Source organism: Poecilia latipinna, unplaced genomic scaffold (genome assembly GCF_001443285.1).
Source record: "Poecilia latipinna isolate Pla-1442-1.1 unplaced genomic scaffold, P_latipinna-1.0 Scaffold1587, whole genome shotgun sequence".
NCBI classification, from domain to species: domain Eukaryota; kingdom Metazoa; phylum Chordata; class Actinopteri; order Cyprinodontiformes; family Poeciliidae; genus Poecilia; species Poecilia latipinna.
The window spans coordinates 10,636-28,604 of NW_015114203.1; the positions used below are offsets into that span (position 1 = coordinate 10,636).

The following is a 17,969-nucleotide window of genomic DNA, read 5'->3' on the forward strand; positions in this document are numbered from 1 at the left end:
AAAGCGGTTTTCAAAGAAAACATAAATTCAAAGTAAGGTAGTGGGGGGGGGGGGGGGGGGGGGGGAAGCTGGATGGATTTGATCTTGATGCTGTTTAATGTCAGAAGGTAACATAGAGCAATGATCGTGACGCAACCACAGGAGAAAGCAGGAGCACAACTACTTCATGAAGTGTACATCCGGCGCCCCTCATTGGTGCCGCCTAATCAGGGTCATGCCTCTGGTATTGACTACATTATTTACACGCCCACAGGCAGCTGTTAAATCCCAAAAATGCGGACGAGAATGAATTTTTCTGCCATCACTTTGGCGCCCCCACTAGCGCAGCGCCCCTATGGGTCGCATTTAACGCATATCCACTTTTTTTTTTTGCGTCACTAGGATGAAGGATGGGAAATTTGAAGTAAAAAAAAAAGACTCACTGTTGCTCAAAATCATGAGGCGTTTTATGGGTAGAAAGATTTATTTAGAAATAATCTATTTATAGTAATAGTAGCTGCTCTGAATTCTTCAGAGAATTTTTTTTCTTAATGCGGTTGTTTCACCTTTAACATCTTTGGAGTAAAGAGTGCAAAAGCTTTCACGTCACTGCCACAAGCTTCACAGTGTTTTATTTGGGTTTTATGTAATTAAGTAGGATGTAAGTGCAACAGAACAAAAACGGCAAATCATAAAATTGTGACATGCGTTAATGAGTCAAAACTTGTGGAATTACTTTGTTGCTGCAGCTATATAATCTCTAACCATGTTCAAGAAAAGCAAGCTCTCAGCATGATGCTGCCACAGCCTTGTTCTCGTGATAAACTACAAACGCAGCTTTCTGTCATCTGGGCACTTAGGAAAGGCCAGATTTGTGGAGTGTGTGTAAGACGTACTCGCTCTACAGATTCTAATAACCCTAACCTTGATGTCTGTGGTCGTGGTTGAAAAGAAAAAAGAGAAAACTTGCAAACTGATCCTGATCACAGACCAGTACTTGCACAGCACACATCTCTTAATTTTATTATTCCTAACATGAAGACGGATCAAACTTCCACTCAGAATAGTTTAAAATGTATATAATTTGCCACCAGGTTGAGGAATTAGTATTTAAATGTATACCTTAAAATAAACCATAGTTTATGAATCTGCACTGAAATAAAATACTTTTTTTGTGAAAAAAGGCTAAAGTTATACCTGTCAGTGGGAGCCTATGTAGGCTGAGATCAGTTGTATTTATCTTTGTGTTTTTTTCTCTCCTCTGTGGAGATCACACACACATTTCTCTGTTCTTTGAGTCTCTCTGTCCTTCTTCTGACAGCTCCCAAATATAGTGAAACAATCTGAAGTAGCATATAAAAATAACCAAGAAGCCACTTTTACTGCTGTTAACGTCACGATTTCAGAATCTTTGTAAACTACTTCAGTGACAGAAGACGTTGCTCGTCAGAGGCAGGGCGGTACATGGATTCAGCTCCAGGTGAACCAAACACTGAACAGGTGTGAGGAAATGCAAACAAACCGTTTCTTTAAACAAAGAAAGCCTGAGGGATAGAACCTGTTCTTGCTAAAAACTAAAGTCCAGCAGCTCTTTCAGAAAGGGTCATATTCAATATTTATCAGCTGTCCTGAAAACCTCGTGTGTTCATGTCATACATTCTTGATTTGTTTGCGTCTCGCCCCACGTCACATTGACCCCGAGGTCAAAGTGACGTCATGGAAAGCTGCTTTTTATGGAGTTGTTTTCATGGAAAACGAGGACTATTGCTTCTAGAGCAGAATAAAAACTTCAATAATATTCTACTTTAAATAGGTGTGCGACAAAAGCTGTGTTATGAGTCGTTTGAAAACAAACAAACAAACAAACAAACAAACAAACAAACAAACAAACAAACAGATAAACCCACTGGAATGCCCTCTGAAGTCGGATTTCCCACCCTGGAAACCGGAAGCAATTCCGACCGCCCCCAGTTACGACTTCACCTACGGCCGCTCAATGCATCAACAGGAAGATGTGGTAGAAACACATTTGTTACGAGACACACAAGAAAGTGTGTGTTTTCAGTCAATAAAACATGTAGTGCCTGCAAATGAGTTTTCCCAAGTTTGTTTATGGAAAGTAAAGCTTAAAATGTTCGTAAGAGGTATTGCTAGCAATGCTCACTTGCGTCACCATGTTGAAATCCCGACTTCTTAACCGTCTTTATTACCAAGCATTTGGCTCATTATTGTAATTCCTGAACTGTTCAACATAGAGAAATTTTAAAAAGTGCCAACATGTTGAGAAATTTCACTTTGAGGGCATATATCAATGAATCAAGTTTATTTGCATCACACATTTCAGCAACAAAGCAGTTCAAAGTGCTTCACATCATAAAACCCCAAAATAAAACGTCATAAAAACACCACACAGTCACCAATTTGAGAAACCAGTTAACATTGTTTTGTCTATGTACACATACATAGAAAAAATGTGCATGATGCATTACAGCAGCCCTCGGTGGTGCTTATGTGATTGGTACTTGCTTGACCAATCACAAGCAAGTACTCTCAGATACCGACTCCAATAGTTTCTGATTCGGGCCTTGGGGGGTTTCCGGCTAGGGAGAGTTGGTTTTGTACAACCGCAGAAAAATGGCCTGCGTAAAAGGTCACCAAGACATTCAAAGAGATCACGACCCTCCATTTGCAATATGGATGGATACAAGAGAGGTTTCCACTTGTACAAATGTCCGTTCTGTGTACAAAGGGGCGACAGCGCTCCTCTGGCAGAAGATTGGAAACATCAGACGGTATCTGTCCCCAAACCAACAGCTGTGGGCGAGTACAACAAAATCATAGGAGGAGACTGCACATCTGACCAAATGCTGGGAACAAACTCCACCAAATATAGATCCTAAAGGCGGCCAGTGACGGTTTTCCAGCTGCTTTCTGGACATTGTTTCGTCTTCCACAAGAAGCTGGGTCCCAATCAGGATCAAAAGCTAAATACACAACAGCAATTTTCAGGAGGAGATTGCTGCTTTTTTTTTTTTTTTTCTTGGAGTTACACTTCACAGCATGCCACAGAGATACGCATCTGAAAACTACTTCACAAACCAAGGGCAGAAGAAGCTGTGGTTGACAGAAGATGAGGTTGTTCCGGTAAAAAGAGCAAAAATACAGACTATAAAATAAAACAAAACAAACAAACAAACAAACAAACAAAAAAAAAACAGACGACCCAGTTGTAACTAGAACGCTGTTATAGCTCAGGTCTGACATCAAACCCGACTGAAAAATCCCAGTTACAAGATAACTGGAATGCAGCATGATCAGTTTCGTACCCAAAACTACTAATTTTCCTACTGAAACTGAAAGTGGGTTAATGTAGTGGATTGTGGGATTGATAGTCCTTACACCACCCTTACGTCAGTTTCAGACCCTCATTGCTGGATGTTCAACAGTGACAGTGAAAAGGAAAAATAGTCTCAAAAGGAGGAAACTTCCAGCAGAACCTGGAAGTTTCGCCATGAACACCAATCAGACGACTAAATGCAGACACAAAAATAAAATCTTGGGCTTTTTTTTTTCTCCAATTCATTTCGTTGAGGTCTGCATCTCAGCCCAGCTCTGATGAGATTATAGTAATTCCAAGAGGACAAAGTTTTTAAATCAAATTCTTTTTAGATTTGCTGCTGTGCTGAGGATCTTTGTCCTGTGGATGTTTTACTTTGGCCAGAGCTTCGGCTATCTTGATTCAAGAATACTCTGCTGTACAAAGGAGGTCATAGTCAGCTCAATTACCAAGAGGTGCTCTAATTCTCTTTCTTGAAACAACCAAACTATTTACATAAACTGATAACACACCTGTTCCACAGCTCAATCTGAACAATAGATAAAACACAGTTAATAAAACATGCCTGCCAAAGAAACCACCAGTTACACAACTGAGCAAATCAGTGATTTATATAAAATGTTTTAAGATTGAATAGGGTTGGGCAATGAAACAATGTCTTTTGTGATAGACGTGATCAATATCAATAGAAAATAGAAAAAATACGTCCGACAGACGCCAGTCGCAGTGCCGTGGCTGCCACCGACAGTTGTGCGATGGATGCCCTGGTGGAGAAGAAAGAGGCCTACTTGTCCATCTAGCTTACTAAACGTGATATTATTCATTCAGGTTGTGGCAAATGAGTTCATTTGTCACAAGAAATGCAGGCAATTGCTGCGCTCGGCAATAAAATCTCAGCCGCCCATGGTCAGTTCACGGAATGTTTCAGTATGTGGGAGCACTTTCAAGTTTTGTCACCATTTCCCATAAATCCTTAAAAGTAGAAAAGCACAACACGGAGTGAAAAGAAATGAGAACAACTGCGCAAGAGGAAAGGTCACATCACCAGTTTGGCAGTATTATGAATATTTAAACCAAACAACTAAACAATAATTACTGTGATATGAAATGGTTATGTTGTGTTATGTATTTCAGCCATATTGCCCAGCCCCAGATACGAAAATGATCTGAATTAACTGCTGAAAACCAACCAGTGGAGACTGTTGCCTTTAATGACAAGCAAATATTTTTCAGCCAACTGCAACAATGCAGTTCAAGTGTTTCTCTTCCAGGATGAATTTTCATGTGTGTGTGTGTTTATATGTGATTTCTGTCTAAATCTTCGTCTACAACAGACAGGTTTCTGTCCTTTGTGGATTCTCATATTCTCATATGAGTGTTTAAACTTTGTTTTTCACCAAATCTTTCACCACAAAAAGCATAAAAGAAAGGTATCCGTTCTGTGCGGACACACACAGTGTATGTTTACAAGTGATTTACTACTAAATCCTTGTCCATAAATATCACTACAGAAAGGTTTCTGCTATGTGGATTCTCATGTGTGTATTTAAATTTGATTTCTGACTAAATCTTTGTCCACAAATATCACAACAGAAAGGTTTCTGTCCTGTGTGAATTCTCATGTGTGTGCTTAAGCTTACTTTATGGCCAAGTCTTTTTCCGCAGATATCACAACAGTAAGGCTTCTGTCCCGTATGGACTGTCATGTGTATGTTTACATGTAATTTCTGTCGAAATCTTTGTCCACAAAGATCACAACAGTAAGGTTTCTGTCCTGTGTGGATTCTCCTGTGCGTGTTTAAACTCCCTTTATCGGTAAATCTTTGTCCACAAAAATCACAACAGAAAGGTTTCTCTCCTGTGTGGACTCTCCTGTGTCTGATTAAAGTTGATTTGTGGCTAAAACTTTGTCCACAAAGATCACAACAGAAAGGTTTCTGTCCCGTGTGGATTCTCATGTGTATGTTTAAAGTTTGTTTTAGGTTAAATCTTTGTCCGCAAACATCACAACAGAAAGGTTTCTGTCCTGTGTGGGTTCTCTTATGTCTGTTTAAAGTATTTTTTCTAGCAAATGTTTTACCACAGTCGTCGCAGCTAAACTTCCCTTCTGTCTGTACTTTACTTTGTGAATCTGCATTTTTCTCCTCTGTAAAACATTTATTATCATCAACTGAGCTTGAAGACCCCATTTGTGAACGTGTCCCGCCGGTCTGAAGAGAGTAACTGTGAACATCAAACTCAAACGAGCTAAAAGATTTGTTAAGAATGTCTCCGTTTGACTTCCAGGCATTGCTCTTGTCATTAGTTTTCGGTCCAGAATCTGACAAGTGTTTCAACTCAGAGACGTGGTTTACATCGTCGTCCTCCTCGTCATTCTCAGAATCTTCAGTCTCAGAAGATTGCGGAGACGGTTCGATTTCTTTAATCTTGATGGATTCTCCGTCATCGTTTTCTTCTGGAAGATCTCTGCCTTTAATCTGGTCTTTATAAAGATTCTGTGAGAGAAGAATGGACTGTATTTCATCCTCACTCTTTATAGGAGTAGTAGAGACTGGAAACCTGATGGCATCAATCTCCTTATTGAGATGCTCTCCCCCCACACTGATGCAGATTTCTTCCTGCTCCTCCTTTATCTGCTGGGGCTTTGGGTCATGCAGCTCAGCAACAGATCTGTGGTCTTCAGGAGTTTCTTCTTTAACCATCAGCATCTGCTTAACATCTGGAGCAAACATGGAAACACATTATGCTCATCACCCATTTTCATTCCCAGGAAAAAGGAGTTTCACAGAGTGGTCAAGTGACATCATGGCTTGTTAAAACTCTGAAGGAAGGAACACTAGATCCAAATTGATCTGTTCACTGCTTGTTTAACCACTGCTGCCGCCACGTCCATTTGTACATTGGAACGTCAACTCACTAACCACCGGAAATCTCCCCGTTCCTAAAAATTGTTCCAGTGAGGTCAGAGAAAATTAGCTTAGAAAAAAAAAGACCATTTAAATATTGTTCTCTTGATTGTGTATTTGTGCCATGTCTAAGGCTAAATGGCTCGAGTGTAAACAAACCACTGAGCCCTGGGTATAAACATCTGTTTTGTAAGGTTATTAACTGGTAATAAGCCCACCAAGCTTATAACACACTGGGAGAAACCCTGAAAACCTGTCAAATTGTATAATTTATTTCAGCTGCAATTAAACGCTCTGTAGCGCTTAGGCTAAGGAGCAGTTCTTGATTTTGCTGTGTTTACAACACGAGTCATTTATTTTGTCATCCTGAGCAGACATTAATGATGACGTCAGTGTCTTTATGATGACTGCAAAGTACCAGTTAAATATGGTACTGAAATGTACCATACCATAAACTTCTTAGCTTGACCAAACTTCAACTAAAAAGTTTGACTAAGCGCCGTCTTGTTAATTATCCAAAAGGATGTTAATACCCAATTCAGCAAATTGTCTTAGTTAATAGACTGTTATATTTTGAATAAAAGTTGTCTGTGTTTATACCAGTGCACTTGCACAGCCTGCTGTCAATGTGAAAGGTCACCTGGTAGTGGTAGGTGTGCTAGCGCAGTCCACCAACAGTGTGCCAAGTGTTTGCATCAAAAGAAGATAAAAGTTGACAGAATTCAATATGATTAGGTAATAATATTAGTACTTAAAAACACATAACTATATTCTTTAGAAAAAGCTAATAAAACGTATAAGTAATATCATATATTTCTATATATTTTTGCTTTCCATTTAAATCCCAAATAAGTAATTAGCTATTGGGTTGGTCTTCAAACAAGCTGGTCAAATTCAGAGTAATAGATCCAGAATTTCAATATGCGTTTAGTCAGAAGTACATCACAATAAAATTCAGTTTTAGTGTTTCAGCATATACAAACTAGTAGCTTTAAATGATTTCACATTTAAATTTCAGCTAGTTAATTATGTAAAAGTGCAAAGAATAAAATTCATAGTTTGATTGTAGTTGTAGCTACACCCTGATGCTATGAGTTTAATCTTTGTGTCTGAGCTTGGTCTGTTCACAAATATACCTCAGCAAATAACAAATTATCACTGATTGTTATTAAGCTTAGCATGGCGCCCCTAAATCATATTTTGCATGAGGCCCCATAATACAGAGTCACATTTAAAAGTAAAAAGAAATTAAAAGAAAAATGACCTAAAATGAACAACGATAAGTATTTGTAGGCTCAACTAAATATTCTTAGGGTACAAAATTTAAGTATTTCTTGTATTAGGTATTCTTAGCTTAGTGTCTGTGGCTTGGTGCAATATTTTTGCTTTGCTGGCTGTTATTTATCCAAGTGACTGCAGTATTTGCAAAGGACACTCTTTTGTCTGTGATTGTTGCAGCCTAAAATTACTGATTTTGTGGCACCCTTCTCAAAATGTTGCGGTCAAAGTGGCTGTGTTGTGTGCCATAACAAGGTCTTACAAAAAAATAAAGTTGAAATTGCTGCACATAAACATCAGTTTCCTTCTCTTTTTCTTAACAAGCTATAATCCCTCCTTTCCTGAGAAGATCTGCTCCTGGCCTCTGGTCTAATGTCTCTTCCCTGACTCTTTGCTTTTTCTATTGCGGCATTAATAAAGATGTCATACACACAGACATATCTTTGGTACTAATGGAACACCATATCTATTGTGACAAACGAGCAATAGCTTCTTTTGATAACATCTTTCAAAATACAAAAATATATTATGCATCCTTATTAGCTAAAAGTCGTTGTCTCTGCTTTAACACATAATCCCGTTTCTTAGCATAATCGGTTTCCAAGCCCGAGTGATCACTAACAACATGAAGGACGCGGAATATTTCTACCGAGAAAATAAAACACAATGTTTTACATCTACTGGCTACATTTGAGCTCACAAAGTTATCCATTAGTCACCTTTAAATGTTCCTAAGCTATAGCTGAAAAGAAAACATACTAACCTAAGCCGTTCAGCAGAACCGCGGGGTTGAAACCAGCCTCCATGATGTGTCGCACCTTGTTTTCGTCTTTAGCTGCTTCAGGAATCTCTCCCTCTGATGCTCTCAGCCACAGTCCGAGCTGCCGTCTCCATTTTTAGCTTCTCTTCTGATGTTCCTTAAACAGTTTCTGGGTAGTTGGAGCTCAGCCTTCATCCAAACTAAAGAAAGCTTGCTTTGTTCTGCCTCAAACGGAAGAATCTGCCTCTGCGAACGTTCGTTCTTCTTCTTCTTTGATTTTTTTTATTTTTTTTTATTTTTTTTATTTTATCGGTGGTATCCAACTTTAAGAAGCATTATCGCCATCTACCGTGCTGGAGAGTGAGCCTGGGTGTCCGCTTCACGTTTTATTTATTTTTAAATCAAAACTTCATTGAAATAATAATATTAACACAAGGCAGTTGTTAGTAGACATTTATACAAATGAATAGAAGCCAGCGGGATTGTAAATAAATTGTTTTTATTCTCATTTTCTTTTCTTTTTATTAGAAACAGAGATGTTTATACTGCTCAGACTCTCTGAAACACCAGGAAAATTACTAAACTTTAGATTTAGGTATGTAGGATTTCCCTTAGAGTATTATTTGATTAATGATATTTAAGTTTTTTGCATTTGATATCATGGATTATCAACCGTATATTGCTACAAAAACAGAAGCCAGTAAATCTTTTTTTTTTTTTTGTTGATATATTGGATAGTACTTCTCTTTCTCAGAAAGTGGCAGAACAGGTGTGTCACACATTACACATTTTCTGTGTAATGTTTTAACTATTACACAGAAAATAGTTCACACATTAGTCTGTCTTAAATTTCAATAAGTACCGCTCGGAGTGTTTGGATTGTGCTCTGTCACCATGGTTTATTTTTCCTGTTTGCTGCTTTCAGGTAACCCTCTTACCAAACCCAACAAAAAGACAATTAAGCAGCGCTTCCTCAAACTGCTGCCCTGCTATCACTCTGGCTCCAGCCCTTCAATTACTCAAAGCAAGTGGTATTACACAAATTTTCATAAAATTATCTTTTTTCCACGCCCTTTGATGCTTCAGTGTGGATCTCTGTTGGTAAGACGTCACTGTTTCTCTGTTTCTCTAAACAGGAAGTATAACTGAAGAGGGGGAGCTGTCCACAGTGTGCTACAGACCTGAGGGGCTTGACAGTCTGGTTCAGCAGACGAATTTCAGCAAAAAGGAGCTGCAGGTTCTTTACCGGGGATTCAAAAATGTCAGTTTGAAGAACTGCTGGGAATGAGCGACTCTCTTACATTCATTAACTCCTTAACTGTCACATGCAAAACGCCTACATGCCAGAAAATGGTTTCTCATGACAGCTAGGAGGTTTTAATATTGAGAATATCTGTAATTGTTATATTCTGTATGCGTATGTGAGCAGACTGCTGACGTGTCTTTTTTCTGGTATCTGCAGGAGTGCCCCAGTGGTGTTGTGAACGAGGATATGTTTAAAAGTATCTACTCCCACTTCTTCCCACAGGGAGGTCAGCCAGTGTCTCTTGCCTTTGTCAGTGTTTTTATTTTGCCGTGAACTCTCTGCCTTCAGTATGTGTTGTGTGTGTAGGTCGGGGAAGTGAAACTTTAAATCTGCTTTTTCACATTCGGATGTCAAACTAGACAGTAAAGACCTTCCGCCTGTCATAAACTACGCTTCCATTGACCATAAAATTGCAAATTGAAATTCTGAAAAATATGTTAGCTTGATGGAAACACGCCAATTAAAAAAAAAAAAAAAAAGATATAAAAAAAAAAACAAGTCGCATTTCTCTTATAGGTTTTTGAGCTGGGATGAGGTGGTTTCTTGGCTGTATCAAAATTAATGTATTTTGCAAAGGTGCAATGGAAATACTTTTCTTTTGCATCACACGAGTCGTGTTAACAATCGGAAGTTACTACTGGTGAAAAAGACTAAGAAGATGACAGGAAGTGGTAAGAGGATGATGGGACGACAATTTAAAAGAATTAATATATCTCAAACAAGGAAAATGATTACGTCTGCTGTTAATTTTACAGTTTCCTTTTGACTAGGAACTCAATTTAAAAGTGTCTTTTGCTTAAAGCTTAGAATGTCATATTAGTACAGTGAATAAATTTAGATTCATTGTTTCTTTTTTTTTTCTTAGATTCAAGTATGTACGCACATTTCCTGTTTGAAGCCTTTGACACCCACAACAATGGACTGGTTAGCTTTGAAGTGAGATATTTCTCTTCCCTCTCATACTTTCGTCTGTCCTCAGACTCTTGAATAATATCAATAATAATAGGTTATAAAAGGCGTATGTTCTCAACCATTTAATCAGTCATTACTTCTGAAGCAGTTTTAGTATAACAGCCTTAAAAATAAACTAAAGATGTATAAACTCGTCAACATTTTGTCCTGATTTGATTCGAGCTTAGTTTTTTTTTCCTGCTCCCCTGCTTTAGGACTTTGCGGTAAGTCTGTCCATCATTTTAAGAGGATCCATCACTGACAAACTGAACTGGGCCTTCAATCTGTACGACCTGAACAAGGACGGCTGCATCACCAGAGAAGTACGCTCACTCTTTGTGTAAGCTGCCCTGGTCTGCTTCAACATTTCTTATTATTGCTTCCTCCCTTCTTTTGCTTCAGGAGATGACAGACATAATGCACTCTATCTACAACATGATGGGGAAGCACACTTACCCCAGCATGAGGGACAGCGCTCCAAAGGAACATGTTGACAGCTTCTTCCAGGTAAAACGCTGACACGATTAAACCCACAGTTAAATGAAGAGGCACTGGAACTGGCCTGAATGGTGTTTACTTCAGGCCATTAAGAAGAAAGTGACTCCAAACGGTTGTTGATATTTTCTATCTGGATTTACTGCGAAGGCGCTGCTGTTCTCATAGGTTCAAACCGTGAAACTTGTCGAATCACCGGCAACCCGCATTCAGTGGTGATTCTTTTTGATTTGCTTCTAATAACTACCCCACACAAATGTTAGCACTTAACGCAAGATTACAATGTCTCTGTGTATGTTTGAACTAGTAGTGCAGTAGTGGATGATGCATTTATTTGATCTATTTTTTATTTTTTATTTATGATTAAATTTGCACCTCAATGCATGTGTAGAAGTCCATATTTTAAACTTACACTGCAAAAATGTAAAACAAAGAACTTCAGATTTCCTCCCTGAACCACTTGCGTCTCACGTTTTCCCAGAAAATGGACAAGAATAAAGATGGAGTGGTCACCATTGAGGAATTCTTGGAGACATGCCAAAAGGTTGGAAGTTTACTCCCTTCCAGACACGCATGCAGCTAATAAAATGATTTTAATTTTGGTCTCTTATGCTCCAATCCAGGATGAAAACATCATGCACTCCATGCACTTGTTTGACAACGTCATCTGAATGCTGACGGATGGAAGACGAGAAAATTCCCCACCGCTGTTTGGAGCTCTGTTGCCTTTAAACAGCTCCCCGCCTGAGTGGTGGTGAGGTTTCTGTTCCTGCAACAAAAAAAAGGAGGAAATCCACTCCACCTCCTAGAAACTAAAGACAATAAGCAGAATGAGCCAAATAATATGTCTCAAATGTGTTTGGCTGTATGCAGGGGATGACGTGTAACCTGTAAATACCTCTGCTAACGTAACATAAGAAAACCCCAGATATAATCCAGACCAGCCATAGTTGCTATATTTTAATGCATGGAAAAGATGAGAGCGCTTCTCTCTTTGCACATTCATCGACATTAGAGACAAAACCTGAATGTTTACAGAAACACTCTCAAACAATGAAGTTACGCTCAAAATGTAAAGTTTGCAAACTTTCTGAAATCACTGTCCAGTCCTGGAACCTGAGATGAGATAAACGCATGAAATGAAGCCATAATCTTCCAACAACCTCTGTGTCCTAGTAAAAACCTAACACATTAACATCAACTGTTGATTGTGTCTGCATGAAGTATGTCTTTTTTTTTTTTTTTTTTTACCAGCCATTGAAATGTTCACTGGGGATGCAAACAATTAATCAACTTACGACTAATGGCTTATTAGATTAAAAATTGTTCTGATCGATTAGTGTCGTTCACTTTGACCTGTTTCTAGCGTTACAGTTTGGCCGCCATCCATCGGAGTTGCAGAAACAAAGATGGCGGGGACGTACCGGAATGAGAAAGAGAAACGGTCCAGACAGAGTCTGTCGTGGGATGCAAAGCACACTTTATGCAATTCTGTATTGAAATATAAACTCTTGTCGAGCTCAAGTTGTCGCGTTAACAGGGATGAAAAACTGTAACATGATGGAAAGAAGCATTGTGAAAATAAGGAAGGTTGAATCTGAAGGCTGTTGGAGCGAAGTTTTAGCTTTCCTTCAAGAGGAACCACACACAGTACTTGTACGTGAATATCTCTCTGTTCATTGTGGATAAGGTGTTTCACATATTTCACTATTTTCATCTTTTCTTTTTCTATTCAGGACTCTAAGAGGTTCTTGTTGTGTTACATTTTATAAATACGTCTAAGTTTGATAATGTTTGAAAACCACAGTGTTCTGTTTACTCAGGCAGTTCATAATAAGGCTAACAAAATAATGTTAAAGTTGAAAACTTTTAACAGTAGCCCTTTATGTTACGGAAAGACGCTCGGCCTTCTTGATGTGAGAAAACTCAGGTTTTTAAGAAAATGGCCGCTTATCAATTAATCCTTAGCCTGTCGATGAGATCAATCAACTTTAGATTAATTCGTTAATTGATAATGCGTATCTCTATTGTTCACTAAACGGTTCAGATGTTTTATAAATGGAGGTGGTTACTCCACTGGTGTGTTGTGGAATAATAATAAAAAAAACAGATTCTATTTGAAAGCACGAATTTTGTTCATGTGCTTGTCGCTGATTCTCTCAGTCTGGAGCTTTTAGCAGCAGAGCTTTGATGGTGATGGATTCCAGGTACAAGAGACACAAAGACACAAAAACACTTGTGTCTAATACCAAAGACCTCTCCCGTGTTTTTCATGTTCTGAATGCACGTTACAAATTAAGCCACTCAAGATCCAACTCTGAAGTATTTAATTGAAATCAATACGACAAACAAATATACAGGCTTAGTCACACACACGAAAAACATCTCAAGTTGCAACACAAACAAGCCGAGGGTGTAAAAACCATAATTAGAAGCGGTTCTCTTTTTAAGTAGGGATGGATGATAGTATCTATATCTGCTGCTGCGTTGGGGATCATTTTCCTCACGATTCACTTTAGTCCAAAGATTGGCCGACTTTATCTTGACTCGAGCAAACTGTGGTTTACAGAGGAGTTCATGGTCAACTTAGTGCTTTGATTCTCTTTCTCAAACAGTAAACCTGTTCACATGCACTGAGAGCTGATAAAAACAGTTTGAATAAAACATGCCTAGCAAACAAACGATCAATTAGTACAAGGAAGCAAATCAGTGACTTATATAAATGGCTTTAAGGGTGAAATGCAAATTTCAACACAGGAGAAAAGAGTGAAGATTGTTGTTGTTAATGACAACGTGCAACTATTTCACAGTCGTCTACTGCGGTGTTGTTCAAATATTCAGTGTAAAACAATTTCCCCTCCAGAGTGGATTCTCATGTGTCTGTTTAAACTTGATTTGTTACCAAATCTTCGTCCACAGATAACACAACAGAAAGGTTGCTGTCCGGTGTGGATTATCTTGTGTCTGTTTAAACTTGACTTGTCGCCGAATCTTCGTCCGCAGACGTCACAACAGAAAGGCTTCTGTCCCGTGTGGATTCTCGCGTGTGTAGTCAGAGTGGATTTTTGGCTAAATCTTTGTCCGCAAATATCACAACAGAATGGTTTCTGGCCTGTGTGGGTTCTCATGTGTGTGTTTAAGCTTGACTTACGGTTAAATCTTTGTCCGCAGAGATCGCAGCAGAAATGCTTCTGTCCGGTGTGGCTGCTCACGTGTGTGTTTAAGCTTCCTTTTTGGCTAAATCTCTGTCCACAAATATCACAGCTGAACGGTTTCTGCCCCGTGTGTGTTATCATGTGTGTGTTTATGCTCGATTTATAACCAAATCTTTGTCCGCAAACGTCACAACAGAAAGGTTTGTCTCCTGTATGGATTATCTTGTGTCTTTTTAAACCCGATTTATCACCAAATCTTCGTCCACAGACATCACAACAGAACGCTTTCTGTCCTGTGTGGATTGTCTTATGTGTGTTTAAAGTGTATTTTCCGCTGAGCGCTTTACCACAGTCTTCACAACTAAACTTCATTCCAGTCTGGACTTTCCTTCCTGACTCCACGCTTTTCTTCTCTGTAAAACATTCCTTATGCAGCGAGCTCGAAGATCCCGTTTCTGAATGTGTCACGTCTTCCTGAACGGGGCAACAGTGAACAGATTCTTCAGGAAACTCAGAGGAGCTACAAGGGTTGTTAATGTTTCCGTCTGACTCAGGAGCTCCTCTCTCCTTCCAGTCACTGTCCTCGTCCTCAGTTTTCTGTCCAGAGTCTGACAAGTGTTCAAGCTCAGACACTGAGTGATTTACATCACTGTCCTCTTCGTCATCCTTAATGACTACAGAAATGAAATCATCTTCTGCCTCTTCTGAAAGCTCTCTGCTTTTAATGTGGTCTTGATAAAGATTCTGTGAGAGCAGAATGGACTCTTTATCATCCTCACTCTTTATAGGAGCAACATCAGTCTCCTCCTTTGCATTGAGCTGCTCTGTCCCCAGAATGATGCAGACTTCCTCCTCTTCCTCCTTTATCTGCTGCGGCTTTGGGTCATGCAGCTCAGCAACAGATCTGTGGTCTTCAGGAGTTTCTTCTTTAACCATCAACATCTGCTTAACATCTGCAGGAAAACATGGGAACATATTAGAAAGTATGTAGACTGCAATGTTGGCTGAGCTGATGTATCTGAAGCCTAACATTTTTGTTTAAGTTTCCATTTTCAACAGCTTCAAACCTACCCATAAATATAAAGTTTTCATATTTAAAAAAAAGTTGTTCCATAATTTTATGCCTGTTTTGTCCAAAAACGCTTGATTTATAAAATTAAAAAACCCCTAGATATGCAAAGTTTCCAAAAATGAACTGCAAAATGGAATATTTCTGATCTGTATGTCTCAGCTTTGAACAAGTCATAAATTAATAACTTAAATTTTTATGCATAATTATTTTTACAGGAGGAAAAAAGCAAAATCTGACACTTTTTACCCTCAGGACTGACTTTTATATAAGTGCAATAAAAAATAAATATATTTATATAAGTAATAATTATATATATATATATATATATATATATATATATATATATATATATATATATATATATATATAAAACAGATATATTTTTTATTCTTGTGGCATTTTCTTCTCTGGTAAACTACTGCATTTGCCAATAAGTGGGATGCTCACTTATAAAATATTTTTGGTTATGAATACAGAGACAACAATAATCATGACAGCAGTGAAATAAAATGATTTGATTGGGGACAGTGAGGGAGCTGGATACAGGGTAAAAAAGGCTGCTGGAGTAAGTTGGCCTGTTATCCTCACAGAGATCCTCACAGAGCGCATTCATCAACCATAAACCAAGCTTTATTCTACATGTCTGGTCGGAACCACTGTCGAATTGAAAACAAGTTTTAGATTTTCTTTAACACGGGAACCCTCGTTTCGAAAATAACATGTATCGGTTTCCTGGATCGTTTCTACCGTCTAACTTAGTATTTAACATTTACTGTCTATTGGCTGCATTTGAGCTTTAAGAAGGTAATTAGTCCGTTAGTCACCTTAAAATGTCTCTCAGCTGCAACAGACACGAAAACATACTAACCTAATCCGTTCAACAGACCCTTATGGTAGAAACGAGCCTCCATGATGTTGTGTTTGCTTTGTCCTCGTTTTTAAAGCTGTTTCCAAATCTCTGTCACCGTCTGAACTGTTGTCTCCACGCCTCTATTTTCAGCTTTTTCGTGTTTTCTTCTTGTTCTTGTTCTTCTTCTTCTGGTGTTTACTGGCGGCTGGCAAACAAAGTGCATTACCGCCACCAACTGGTGAATAGTGTGTGTCCGAGTGACAATTTTTTTTAACTTTGCTTCATAAAAAAGCCCCTAATATTCTTTTAATTAGACCTTTCTTTGTTAGATATTTAAATAAATACTGATAACATTAATTACTCGAGTTTTTCTACATAAAATGTCTTTCACTTTTACAAGAATTTCAACCAATAACTTTCGTTATATCTTCTTGCTCCACATCACACTCCACTGGTTCTCTTCGTCCACAATAATTACATCTACCTGAAATATGTTTATGATTATGAATAATGTTTAATTTTATCCACTCTGTAAAAATCTGAATGAAATAACAATGTCCTCTTTCCGGTTTCTTTCTGCAATCTTCGTTTCTCCAACTTTCCTCTCTTCTTCCCATTGCCTTTGCACCATTCCTTCAGTCTTTTTGAATGTTTTAAAATCCTATTTGACCTCCGTCAACCACCATGACAAAGGAGCTACTTTTTGCAACCTTATCTGCAATTTAATTTCCTTTTAACCCCACAGGTACACCCATTAAAACATAACAGAAACACCCATCATTTGAATTTGGTACAATAATTGTTGCATTTCTATCAGAATATCTAATCAGTGGTGAGCATAATACATAATACAAGCTTTGAATTATTCTGCATATTCTTGTCTAAATCAACACAAAAAGCATTTGGTTTCTTAAGAAATTTTTTAAATATTAAAATGATTTATACTCCTATCCATCTGCTATATGACTTCTTACATTTTATTTTAAAATATTGAGTTTGTCGTATCATTTGTTTTTCCTGACTTTTCTGCTGTTTCAGCTTTTTGGCAACATATTCTCATGAAAGCTCTTTCATTCCCCATAATTTCTCTGTTCCTCTCAGAATTTTTACTTTTTCCTCAATCTTATGTTAAATCTAATCAGTGCAATCGATCACATGTGCAGGAAGGTCAGTCCTGCAACATTTTCTTCACTTCTTGCAATCACCCTTCTTTACTGGCTCTGCATAGCTTGCAATATTTTTCCTGTACATTGTTGTCACATTCTTGAAACTTATGATTTTTGACTTTTTCCTCTTTTGTAAGCATACCTATAAGTGTCAAAGATATGGGCATGCTGTTTCAAGGAATGGTTCAATAGTGAATGATCATGTTATAAAGAAAATGTCCATAAAGATTGGTCCAGTTATACCATTTTTAATTATATCACCCACAATTACTCCATCAATTAACTTCTTATTTGTTATAAAAGGCAGATGGCTAAACAATTAAAAACAGGTATATGATCATATGAAGGAAGAATATTCAGAGCATGACAAAGTATATACAGACTACATATAAACTATTAGTTATTTAAGTAATTGTGTAGGAGGCACAAACAAAGATATATTAGATTTTGTTTTCTGATTCTAGTAATGCACTGTTGAATATTTGTTATGCATGTACACGTAGATATAAATATGAAGTACAGTAAAGATGAGATTAAAAAGGAACAATGGGACAAAGAAGGAAACCACACATCTGACCAGTTGGTGGCAGTAATGCCTTTGCAAACCACTAATCAAGAAAAGAAGAAGAATACCTGCCAAAAAAAAAAAAAAAAAAAAAAAAAAAAAAAACTTTCTTGCTCCGGGGGAAAAAAAAAAAAAAAAACTGCGTTTCT

At 38.0% G+C, this 17,969-nt stretch overlaps 3 protein-coding genes across 4 annotated transcripts in view; 1 reads left to right on the top strand and 2 right to left on the bottom strand.

The window, feature by feature from the left end:
- Nucleotides 1-12,213, top strand: part of LOC106963831 (Kv channel-interacting protein 2-like) — a 20,218-nt gene extending 8,005 nt beyond the window's left edge. Inside the window, exons 2-9 of one of the 2 annotated variants that reach the window (XM_015058968.1) lie at nucleotides 9,186-9,284; nucleotides 9,397-9,497; nucleotides 9,723-9,792; nucleotides 10,432-10,502; nucleotides 10,733-10,840; nucleotides 10,920-11,024; nucleotides 11,494-11,556; nucleotides 11,636-12,213. In XM_015058968.1, the coding sequence (XP_014914454.1) occupies nucleotides 9,186-9,284; nucleotides 9,397-9,497; nucleotides 9,723-9,792; nucleotides 10,432-10,502; nucleotides 10,733-10,840; nucleotides 10,920-11,024; nucleotides 11,494-11,556; nucleotides 11,636-11,683 (665 nt within the window). In that variant the 3' untranslated portion in view covers nucleotides 11,684-12,213. Of the gene's footprint in view, nucleotides 1-9,185; nucleotides 9,285-9,396; nucleotides 9,522-9,722; nucleotides 9,793-10,431; nucleotides 10,503-10,732; nucleotides 10,841-10,919; nucleotides 11,025-11,493; nucleotides 11,557-11,635 lie in introns of both variants that reach the window. The other variant, XM_015058966.1, reaches the window with a different exon arrangement.
- On the bottom strand, nucleotides 4,726-8,543 carry LOC106963830 (zinc finger protein OZF-like). Its single transcript, XM_015058965.1, has 2 exons — nucleotides 8,264-8,543; nucleotides 4,726-6,035 (listed from the first exon to the last, which is right to left on the bottom strand). The coding sequence occupies exons 1-2, from the start codon at nucleotides 8,304-8,306 to the stop codon at nucleotides 4,822-4,824; spliced, it is 1,257 nt and encodes a 418-aa protein (XP_014914451.1). The 5' UTR covers nucleotides 8,307-8,543; the 3' UTR covers nucleotides 4,726-4,821.
- A 1,111-nt stretch (nucleotides 12,214-13,324) lies between the features above and the next one.
- Nucleotides 13,325-16,361, bottom strand: LOC106963829 (oocyte zinc finger protein XlCOF6.1-like). Its single transcript, XM_015058964.1, has 2 exons — nucleotides 16,108-16,361; nucleotides 13,325-15,120 (listed from the first exon to the last, which is right to left on the bottom strand). The coding sequence occupies exons 1-2, from the start codon at nucleotides 16,148-16,150 to the stop codon at nucleotides 13,850-13,852; spliced, it is 1,314 nt and encodes a 437-aa protein (XP_014914450.1). The 5' UTR covers nucleotides 16,151-16,361; the 3' UTR covers nucleotides 13,325-13,849.
- Between the last annotated feature and the right edge of the window lie 1,608 nt (nucleotides 16,362-17,969).

Coding starts and splice junctions, on each gene's coding strand:
- LOC106963829 (XM_015058964.1), bottom strand. CDS start 16,150: ATGGAGGCTCGTTTCTACCATAAGGGTCTGTTGAACGGATTAG. Junction 15,121..16,107: donor GGGTCTGTTGAACGGATTAG/GTTAGTATGTTT, acceptor GTTTTCCTGCAG/ATGTTAAGCAGATGTTGATG.
- LOC106963830 (XM_015058965.1), bottom strand. CDS start 8,306: ATGGAGGCTGGTTTCAACCCCGCGGTTCTGCTGAACGGCTTAG. Junction 6,036..8,263: donor GGTTCTGCTGAACGGCTTAG/GTTAGTATGTTT, acceptor TGTTTGCTCCAG/ATGTTAAGCAGATGCTGATG.